The sequence below is a fragment of the Pleuronectes platessa genome, chromosome 24 (genome assembly GCF_947347685.1).
Source record: "Pleuronectes platessa chromosome 24, fPlePla1.1, whole genome shotgun sequence".
Classification (NCBI taxonomy): domain Eukaryota; kingdom Metazoa; phylum Chordata; class Actinopteri; order Pleuronectiformes; family Pleuronectidae; genus Pleuronectes; species Pleuronectes platessa.
In genome coordinates, this window is record NC_070649.1 from 5957746 (window position 1) to 5968476 (window position 10731).

The 10731-nt window shown below is 42.8% G+C and overlaps 2 protein-coding genes across 5 annotated transcripts in view; one reads left to right on the top strand and one right to left on the bottom strand.

Moving 5' to 3' along the window:
* The window catches only part of LOC128431252 (methyl-CpG-binding domain protein 5), a 20638-nt gene extending 18524 nt beyond the window's left edge, over nucleotides 1–2114 (bottom strand). For 2 of the 3 annotated variants that reach the window (XM_053417518.1, XM_053417516.1), the window contains exon 1: nucleotides 2005–2114. The gene's annotated coding sequence lies outside the window, so the exon portion shown is untranslated. Of the gene's footprint in view, nucleotides 1–1901 lie in introns of all 3 variants that reach the window. The other variant, XM_053417517.1, reaches the window with a different exon arrangement.
* The window catches only part of orc4 (origin recognition complex, subunit 4), a 10456-nt gene extending 676 nt beyond the window's left edge, over nucleotides 1–9780 (top strand). Inside the window, exons 2-15 of one of the 2 annotated variants that reach the window (XM_053417520.1) lie at nucleotides 4718–4801; nucleotides 5577–5637; nucleotides 5755–5831; nucleotides 6356–6446; nucleotides 6564–6639; nucleotides 6733–6818; nucleotides 6912–6960; nucleotides 7054–7205; nucleotides 7295–7468; nucleotides 7617–7703; nucleotides 7810–7918; nucleotides 8012–8107; nucleotides 8336–8403; nucleotides 8521–9780. In XM_053417520.1, coding sequence (XP_053273495.1) covers nucleotides 5581–5637; nucleotides 5755–5831; nucleotides 6356–6446; nucleotides 6564–6639; nucleotides 6733–6818; nucleotides 6912–6960; nucleotides 7054–7205; nucleotides 7295–7468; nucleotides 7617–7703; nucleotides 7810–7918; nucleotides 8012–8107; nucleotides 8336–8403; nucleotides 8521–8703 — 1305 coding nt within the window. In that variant the 5' untranslated portion in view covers nucleotides 4718–4801; nucleotides 5577–5580 and the 3' untranslated portion in view covers nucleotides 8704–9780. The remainder of the gene's footprint in view (nucleotides 1–4717; nucleotides 4802–5576; nucleotides 5638–5754; nucleotides 5832–6355; nucleotides 6447–6563; nucleotides 6640–6732; nucleotides 6819–6911; nucleotides 6961–7053; nucleotides 7206–7294; nucleotides 7469–7616; nucleotides 7704–7809; nucleotides 7919–8011; nucleotides 8108–8335; nucleotides 8404–8520) is intronic. The other variant, XM_053417521.1, reaches the window with a different exon arrangement.
* Nucleotides 9781–10731: the final 951 nt, after the last annotated feature.

Sequence of the window (10731 nt, forward strand, 5' to 3'; positions counted from 1 at the left end):
ATGGGAGGGATCATGGGAGCGGAAAGCCTGGTATTCACATTGTCTGTTTAACCCAAAATTCACTTCCCTGACCACGACAGCAAACTGAGCTTCTATCAACTAGCTGTTGCAGCGGCTGGCAAACTTTAAACACCGACTTGTGACGCAGATCAGAAAACAGCCACTGCAAAAGGGACACCACTGAAGCGAAACACAATTTGGATTGTCGTAAATTCACCTCCTAGTCCTGTACCGATGCTGAGCCTTGATTCTTAACAGTGTCAAATAGACCATGTTGATTAAAAACAATAACAGTGAGAGGACAGTATTTGTCAGGCCTGCAAAAATCAAGAGAACGTAATCTCAGCCCACAGCGACCTTAATAGACGAGAAAAACCTGCTGACCCTGAACGTGCATCAGAGCAGTCCAAGTCTTAACGTGATTTAATGTCTGGTCAATTCTACGCATAGCAAACATTATGTGTATCCATATAAAGCCGGAGGCAGGTGACACCAGGAATCAGATTATCTCAGGTGCATTTATATCTACCACAACAGTGAAATACAAATGTGTCAGCCACACAGATAAAGTAAAGCCTGTATCGTCACCTTGAATAGAGACAGTGTTTGGGATCTGTTTTCATGTATGATGCACAAAGTGAGAAGTTCACATCCACAACTGTCCCTGAACCAGTTCTGAGCAAGAATCCTCGTGCATTTCTATGCATTTGAATCTGCGTTTAGAGCTGGATACCTGTAATCAGACCCTTGGCAATGCATTAAGTGCTTTGTGAGGAGGGTCTGTCATATGCTGTCATGTAAAGCAGGGGTTAAGTGCAGGTAGCAATGCCTGCACAGGGCATGTACAGTCTGTGGAGCATGATCAAAAAAGGGGAATACACGACAAAACTGCAGTAAAGCAAAACACTCAAGGCATGTACTATTGCTCCTTTGGCTACTAGCTCCATTAAAGCCACTAGTTCTCAACCTAGCCTTCCCATCTTGCTGTAACCCTATGCTACAGCCTGGGCTAGCTTTAAGGGTAAATTAGCCCTAATGTCCTGCAGCAGCCTTCAAAGTTGACAGCCGTACAAGTTGTCGAGCAAGATGCCACAGGACACGACTCCCCCCCCCCCCCCCCACCAAAGCTGGAGAGCACGCCAACCAGCTACTGTGCACACAACCAGAGCGACCATAGGTGCCTGAGCGTTGGTAGATGGGCTAATTAGCTTGGTGACCATTAGCCGAGGCAGCCCATCAACTGTGCCAAGTATTGCTTTATTAGGGCTTTGGCAACAACCGTGTGGCGCACGGGGCTGTTCGGTGGATCACCGGGCGAGACGTGCAGCCCGAGCCCCCTCGCCTGCGGGCCTCCGTGTGGGAAACGGACCGTGTCAACAAGCGACATGGGTCCTGTCTGACTGGGCTTTTTGATGCATTGGACACAGCATCCGAAATAGCTGGGGGTTAGCATGCCAAGCCTCAGCTGTCTAGCTCCCGTTAGCCAGCTAGCTAGCTTGTTGTAACGATAATGGATAGGAGGGGGAGAGCTCGGCTACGCTAGCGACATTTCGGCGTTTGATTGGCGAACCGCAGCAGGGGCCACGCACGTCGAGGGGCCCGCGGTCCCCGTTCCGTGCTCGAATTGTCGAAGTGAAAAGCGCACAGGCCCTGCGCAGGGGTTTGGAGCCAAGGGGGCCAGGAGAGGCCAGGGCCGAGTTAGCACGGGTTAGCTTAGCATGCTAGCTAGCAGTAGCCTATGCAAACCCGTTGCGTTCGCAGGGAGCGAGAGAGAGGGTGAGAGAGGGAGAGAGGGGGTGGGGGGAGCGAAGAAGAAGAAGAAGAGGCAGAAGCGAGAGACGCTTTTCAGGCACTAACGTTTCTGTCTGCGTCAAATCAACCCGGGAGCCGTGCGTCCTTACCCGGGCGTCCCGGCGAGCGCGTCCCGCTGCTGGAGCCGTGCGGCGACCGAACGACTGTGTTGTTTGTGAGCCCGGGGAGAAAGAAGAAGAAGAAGAAGCCTACCCATTAGTTCTCCTGCCTCCGCTGGTTCTCCTACACTGGGAGATTGGGAATGATGGAGAGCCGCACTGCGCATGCGCCCGGGCAGGAGCAAGCCCGCAGATGGGTGCGAGGTGATGCACGTTTTTCATCCAGGGGCTCGGTGACACATGAACCCTGCGCAGCCCCCCCACATGAACATGCACCCTCACAGAAAGTACTGCCTGCTAAAAGTACTTCGTTGTACAGTTAGAGTACTCGAAACAACAGTATAAACACGTGAAGCACACTCGATCTTTGTTTATTTTCTGCAAGAACTCTTAAAGCTCCAGTGTGTTAGATTTAGGTGAAAGGGATCTATTGTAGAGAAATTGAATATAACATAATCCTCATGATATTTGCACTGATCTTATAAACTGTTTTCTTCACCCTACAATGTGTTCTTTATATTTACATTGGTAGCAAGTCCTCTCTATCGGGGGCCCATGTTTGTTTTACAAAAACCCGGACTGGAAAAACTAAACACCTTTTCAGTTTTTACGTTTTTTGGAAGGGGAGGCTGAGTTGAGGGGTGTTCAGCTGCAACATGCAACTTCACCACTAGATGTCAGTACATTATACACACTGAACCTTTAAACAAGATTGGATTAATTGGATTTCTATAACTGAAACCCTGGAAGAGATTAAACTCATTTAAACCCTCTCACAGAATGTATATATTCAACTATAACTGTCTTATTGTATTATTATTACAGTATGCATGAACATGTATACATTTATTTAAATATCTCATCCATAATGCACAAAGCCAGTTACAGATTCTTCTGCAATCATCCTGGGCCAGTCCACTTTACTCAAGTAATAATTCCGTCTGCAGTGAAATGTGTAGATTGTATGGACACATACCAGCAGTATGATTTTTAGATACACATCCACCAAAGTGGTTCTTCAAACACATAAACCTCATCATTAAACAGACACATAATTTCTACCTGACAACGTAACATTCAAATTGAATTCTCACACGTAGAGCTTTAAATAACAACCCCTAATTATTGTGATAAAACTGATTAATATAATAATCGCATTAGCAGGGGCTATTTTGCTAATAGCTTGGAGGTATTGTGTCACGTTTAATGAGGCACAATGTGTTAACAAGATGATTAAACTGTTAACGGCAAATTGTTGTAATGTTAATAATTAATTACTTAACTGGAAGGTTTGACAACTTTTATCACCGGCTGTAACACCTCGAGTCTTTTAAGTGTTTCATCGACCATCACGCTAAAATAATTAAAGCCAATGAACAGATTATCAAGAAAAAAGCGCCTACTTTCCTTTTACAGGAATATTAAAATCATATTATCGGAGATAAAGAAACAAACAAACCAATGATATCCAAATTACAACCAAGGAATTCTCAGTCAGAGGCCCTTGAGCAAGCAACTGCTGTTTTTTAATTATTTCCCCAGATAATTCAGCTTATTTATGATCTGTGTTTACATGTATGACAATCGGAAAATACTAAAACAGTTGCAAAGCAATTTAATTTCCCTAAAAGATAGTAAATAAATTAAACTCATGAATTCAGTGATGTGGAGTGAAAAGAAGATGCAACTCACTGTGCAATGCCTGAATTTCTGTGTGAAGGTCAAACCTGAGGAGATGTTCAATTAATCCTGTGTATGGCTGCTGTAAAAAGGGCCGCTTCATGTATTTTTAAGGGCAAACACGGAGCCGAATGTGCGAGCGGAGAGTCGTATCTCAGAATAATGGGACAGGCCGAGCAGGAGCGCAGACTGGGAGACGATTTGCGAGATATCTGGTGGTTTATTGTGCTTTTTTCATCAGTCAACCAAAAGCCACGGGAGGCGTTTAAGTATCTCCAGAGCTTCATCATCATTGTGGGAGAGTAAGAGATGTTGATCTGCAGCGAGCCGCGAGCCATTCAGATGAAACATGCCTCCTAATTTTACCAAGAACTATGGCGGTGGTGGCAGTTATGGCCTTTCGAATTTTTAATACATCTAATTCCTAATTACACATAATTACCACCATTAGAGGAGCTATTTTTAATGCTATGCATCACATGCTATGCATCACATCTCCACATTAAGTCACAATGACATAGACAGTCAATAATGACAGATATTTCCTACAATTGTTGTTCTTATGTTCGTTGATTGAGTCCTGATTGGATTTTTGTTTGCCCGAAGAAAGTAAACGAGGTGGGAGATGGGATATATTTACTGAAATACAAATAAAATAATATAGTTTGCGTGATGATGGACATTTGAATAATAAACATGGAAAACAATTAGTTTCTTTAAATGATGTGTTTGCTAATTAGTGTGAAAATACTTTAGACAATTAAAATGTATGCCATACGTTGTTGATATTTAAAAAAAAAAGCCATCGGCTGATGAAGACCATGAGTTGGTGTTGAAAGCTCCAGAAAAAGATAGCAAGTGGGCATTTAAACAACATTTAAAAATTATAAAAGGTGACTGATTACTATTTCTATCCTTGGCTGAACTATAAATTAAATTGTAACTGAAATATTTACTTCCTGTATTTGTAACTTATTTATAAACAAACAATGATGCTTAAGCTACTTGTAAATGGAGATTTCTTTCAATAAAGGACACAAACAAATGGCATTTTTTAAGATTTCTTTTAAAGGCAAGTAAAAATTATAGCTTCTTCCTATTTTATTCTCCTCCATTCCGCCCCTCAGCCAATCAGCGCGCGGAGATTATTCAACACAGGAAGTCGTCATCGCTGGCTGAGCAGAATTCCCGCGAAGACTTCAGACTTCTCAGTACGTAAACTACTGTTTTCTTTAAGTTTGTGTCTTTATTATTTAGTTGTGTTCACGTTGTTGAACTAACAAACGTTAACGTAACAACCTGATCTGAGTGATTTCTACTAATGTGCTTCTGCACCGTCCGGGCGACATCGTGAAAAAGTGATACCGAACTCCATTCAGAAATTATAATAGATTAGATTCTCTTTTCACTCTGTTAAACACTCATTCAGTGCTGAGTACGAAACGCGATTGCTTCTAAACTATAACTCTTTGCTTGATAATTCGGCATCAATAGTATCTGCTTAGGCTACAGGAGTTCGACTTGATTGTTGAGTCCAACTGTATTATGAGCAAAACGTGTGCAGCATCAGACCGTTATTTAAAGGGAAATGTCATTAAAACTAATGTCTATCGCCGCATTACTCATGTGCCGAATTGAATGGTACTTTCTTCTAATAAGTGACATACATGAAGTTGTGGCACAGCATTGACGCTTAGGTGCAAAAACCGAGATTATATATTGATTAGACGAATACTGAAAGGGAGTTTGGTGGAAATGTGTCAACGTCCTGCATATAGTCAGTAAGAGGAGCTGAGGCTGTTGCAACCACTGGGTCAGAGCATTTAAATGGGATTTAAGTGCAGTTCTACAAGGATATTACTCCATCTGATATTAAATGAATGATTATATCTTACTTGTGAGAGACCGAAAGTCAAACAGTACCTAGAAAGTTATGTTTGAGATATTCTTTACATAATGTATTTAAACAACTTTTGTCGTTCCCAGCATCATGAGTAAGAGGAAGCTGCAAGATGCTCATCTGCCAGTGGGAGAATGCATCACAGAGGTTGGTATCATCCAGTATCTATCCTCTCTTTAAAGTTATTCCCACACTCAAGTTCTACCACGCAGTAATACCTTGATCATGTGCCACTGTGATGACTTAACGCCTCTTCATTTACAGGTACAGAAGATTTTAAGGGAGCGGCTCTGCCATCAGCGGCTCCCCGACAAGCCGGAGGGAGTAGAAGCTCAACACAGGTAAGTTTATTTACGTCTGAAAACTAAAGTGTTCCTTCAAAGCTTCTAATTCCTTTAAATCCCCACAAGCAGGAAATTGGAATTTTTGGCACCTTTGCTCAAAATTACAATTTGTTGATTATTAAACCAGCTGCAGATTAAGAAAGGGATGTGGTGTCGCTGAGAAGGTTCATCACAGAATCAAAGAAAACCTCTTGAATGCAAAATAGAAACTGTAGTAGAAGTGTCATCTATATATATATATATAAAAAAAAAAAAACAGAGGACGTGGAGCTCAGTGACCCAGTTCAGTCTTACCTGGCTGACATCACTGTCCCAGTTTGCTGGTTGGAAAAGCTCCCAGACGACTCCTTCACAACACGAGCATCTGGGCTGTTGCTCAGGGAGTGAAATCCACCTCCAAACACTGAGGATTTAACAGTTACTGCATTAAATAAAGCAGGCGGTTTAATTACTTATTCATATATTGCAAGTGGAGGAGCATTATGGGCATTGCAGTCAAAAAACGTGTGTCTTCTCTTCAGGCACCTCCTGGAGCTGCTGAAGCGCACGGCCATCCACGGGGAGAGTAACTCGGTGCTAATCGTCGGCCCCAGGGGAGCCGGGAAAACGATGGTGAGCCTCGCTAGACGGCTTGAACTGGGATGATGAATTGTTTTTGAAAGTTGTTCAAATCCCAGGGGAGCGCTTATGTCTGACGGCATCCCTGTTTGTGTGTTTGTGGGTCTGCAGCTGCTCAGGTGTGTGTTGAGAGACCTGCTGGAGGACAAAGAAGCACAGAAGAGCCTGCTACAGGTTCATCTCAACGGTACAGGCTCCTCACCACACCTCATTCTATTTAGTCACATTTTAACAACTCTAAAATATGTGTGTTTATATGATCTGATCTTTTTCTCCGTAGGTCTCCTGCAGACAGACGACAGAATAGCACTTAAAGAAATAACACGGCAGCTCCACCTAGAAAACGTCGTCGGAGACAAAGTGTTTGTAAGTAATAAAGAGTTTAGTTTGTTCAGTGATTTTTCTCATTGATATTAACAATTAAAAATGCCACAAAAACACGTTGCTGCTTCTTTTCAGGGGAGTTTTGCAGAAAATCTGGGTTTCCTGCTGGAGGCACTAAAGAAAGGTGTTGTTTTAATCTAAGTTAAAGACATTAAAAGTATTATTTATTGTCTCAGCACATGACATAAGGTTGTTTTATTTTGCCAATCCCGTCCAGGTGATCGCAGCAGCAGCCGCCCGGTGCTCTTCATCCTGGATGAGTTCGACTTGTTCGCCCACCACAAGAACCAGACCCTGCTCTACAACCTGCTTGACGTTTCCCAGTCCGCCCAGGCCCCCATCTGTGTGGTCGGCATCACCTGCAGACTGGTGCGCCTCCGAATATTCCCTCCTTTCCCACAGACTGACTCTCCGCGGTCCCTGAAGTACATCTGTGATCGTTTGCTTTTACTTTTCAGGATGTCCTGGAGCTGCTGGAGAAGCGGGTGAAGTCGCGGTTTTCCCACCGTCAGATCCACCTGCTGAGCAGCGCTACGTTGGCTCAGTACGTGGAGCGGGTCCAGACCCAGCTCAGCGTGCCGGAGGATTTCCCCGACACGAAGTTCGCCCAGGAGTGGAACGACAGTATCAAGGTGAAACGAGGAACTCACAGATGGCAGAAGGGTTTAGCTCTGAAGTCTTAAAACATCACATCCTCCTTTTTACTAAAGAATAATTTTATCAAAGTTTAAAGGTGTATATGCTGCGACCTGTTCTACATACTCCACCTTTTCCCTGCAGGTTTTGTGCGAGGACAAATCAGTCGAGGAGGTTTTACAGAGACACTACAACTCGAGCAGAGACTACCGTTCAATGCACATGCTGCTGGTGAGAGTAACACACACGTTGTAAATACCATCTGCTGTTTGCAAGCAGGTCAACACTATATTTACACGAAAAATCTGTATTTCCTATTCCTTTCTTTGCCTCCCAGATGTTGTGTCTGAGTCGCGTCTCTGTCGCCAAACCTGCAATCAAACCTGCCGACCTCCTGGAGGCCAGCCGGCTGTGTTTCGCCGACCCCAAGGCCAATATGCTCCATGGTAAAACCCTCAAAGGAAAAAAGGGACTGTCTTAAGTGACACTTTGCAGTTTGCATTGTTATTAATACTCCCCCCCCCGTCCCTCTTTTATAGGTCTGTCCATCTTGGAGCTGTGCCTGATCATCGCCATGAAGCACCTGAACGACCTCTACGAGGGAGAGCCGTTCAACCTGCAGATGATTCACAACGGTACAAGGGCATGGTTTTTGGTTTGTCACTCAAATGGCTCTTGGGCAAATAGACTTTCTAGTTTTAGCACTTGCAAGGACAAGAAGAGCAATTTGTGTGGGTTTAATTAACAAAATGTCTAAAGGAGGATGCAGGATGTAAAAACTACAAAATAAAAGCGTTTTAGCTGTGATGCTGAAAATGTATGACTTATTATTTGACCTTTCGACTCTACGTCCTTTCATTCAGAGTTTAAGAAGTTCCTGCAGAGGAAGTCCAACTCCATGTACAACTTCGAGCAGCCGGTCATCATGAAGGTATGGATATGTCAAATCCTTTCTTAATTAAAAAAGAAATATAATCAATATTGATATTTTATATGAAAGCATCCAACTCCCGAAGCAATGGCTCACTTCAGCCTTTATCCCCCTCAGGCCTTCGAGCACCTGCAGCAGCTGGAGCTGATCCGACCGGTTGATGGCTCCTCGGCCAAAACCCAGAGGGAGTACCAGCTGATGAGACTCATGCTGGACCACAGTCAGATCATGGACGCTCTGCAGAAGTACCCACAATGCCCCACGGAGGTCAAGCAGTGGGCCATGTCGGCGTTCGGTTAGGACGTGTGTTTTTGCTGTGTCACCAGCCCCGTGAGAGAAAACAGGAAATAACACCTCGATGTTTGGAGACGTGGATCCTAAAGAAACAAGCTGTTTATGTTTCTGGGATTTTTGTGGGATCAAAACAATATAAAGCTCCGAAGTGAACATGAGGACGACAGCCTGAACCCAAGCACTGGAATTACAACTGACTGTGTAATGTCCTCAACCATTACATTTGTTTCATGTCAGGAGTTTTTTTAATGTATTAAAGGATCAACTATCACTAAATAAAAAGTGTAAAGTCATTGATTTGCAGATGAGAAAGTAGGTCAAGTGCATCCCATTGGCTGGAAGGAATTTTTGGAGGGTTTATCTGCTCAATGCTGCCACCTAGTGGGGGATTTCTGTAGCGGCCACTAGCCTGGTCAGGGAGGACAAACCCTGAGAAAACATGGAACATACTGTACATATATGCAGTAAACATATCTATTAATAAGTCAGAGCACCAGGCCTGTTATAGGAATATGTAGAGTTCAACGTGCTTTAGTTTGAAAAGATAACACAGCCTTAAATTCAATTTGAGTAAGTCTCAGTAATTATATTGTAATTCTCTGTTTCATATGGTATATTATTTAGAAGTGAAGGGCACCTCACACTCGTCAGTGCTGCTATTTAAAAGGTAATTTTTTTTAAGTGCACACGTTTTTAAAAGCAAAATCTTTTATGAAACTAAAAAAGGATAAATTTAAATAAAATAAATTAAATAAAAGTTGCACTACCGCAGTATTTGAATATAAAAACACCCTGTTGAGTACATTGAACTCCTGTTTTGTATTTCATGAAGTTACTGCATTTATTTTAATAACTTTTATTCATCCTAACCTCTGGTACATTTTCAAATGACTTTTGTAGAGATTTCCTCGATGGGTGGTGTAATGAATGTTTATATATAGTTATAATATAGGTGAGTTTGATTAATGAATCATAATGAATAGCTATTGAAACCTAGAGTATCACTGCAGAAGTTGATCTGTAGAAATATGATGAATTGTTGTAAAAGAAAAATAAAGTCCAAAGAAAATTGTCAAATCAAAAGCTTCTTGACTCCAGTTGTCAAATAAACACAAGTACGAGTCAGACATTGTGTTCAAGTCAGTGAAAAAAAGAAAAGCATCAACATTCACAATCTAAAAACACATTTATTTACATCACGTGGATCTCTTCAGCTGATAAAAACCATGGCCGGCGGACATGAGCCGGGAGTCACAGCGCTGATCAAGGATCAATTCTGTCTCCTCTGTGATAATGAGTCCAGGGGTTTCTGAATGCTTTCCTTCTACTATAATACTTGGCAAAGGGAATTTCCCTTTTCTCTGAACCTCCCTCGTCCCTTCACTGGGAGGCCACAAGGTCAGAGGTCAGGGTGAGAAACCCTGGCGCTGGTAAAGCCTCAACTCTTGCTCAAGAACACGCAGAGGGATTCTTTTTGTTGTCAATTTTCCAGTTTTGAAATTCCAGGCCTCAGTTTCTTTTGTCCTATTTTCACATTTTGATCAGTAACATAAAAAGTAGAATCTCGAGGTTCAGGAGTAAAGAAACAAGACAATTTCATCATTTAATAAAACAACCCACTGAAGTTTCCTGAACAAATAAATGATCAGATTTATCACTTTTTCTTCCAGCTTTGAAAACCAGAAACCCTTTGAACACCATTACCGTGAGAGGCTGCATTGGCAGATCCTGGAGCAGCGATGCAACTTGAACGCCTCGAGTAATGTGGGGTCAAAAATGCTTTAGTGTTTTTTTTTCTTTTGTAGAAATTTCAGGCCTGGCAACCAGACCCGTCTTGCTGCCAAGACAGTCTTGGAGGCGAGGTCACCGGAGTTCAATGTTTCCTCCAAAATTCTTACCAACGAGTGGGAAAAAAGCAGGAGATTGAGATGCTGGAATGAAATACCTGTAGTGGATGATTGTACTATCACATATGGAGTATTGCAACTGCTCTCTTCGAGAGCTTCTGGGGTTCGTCAAAATACAACCAATAGG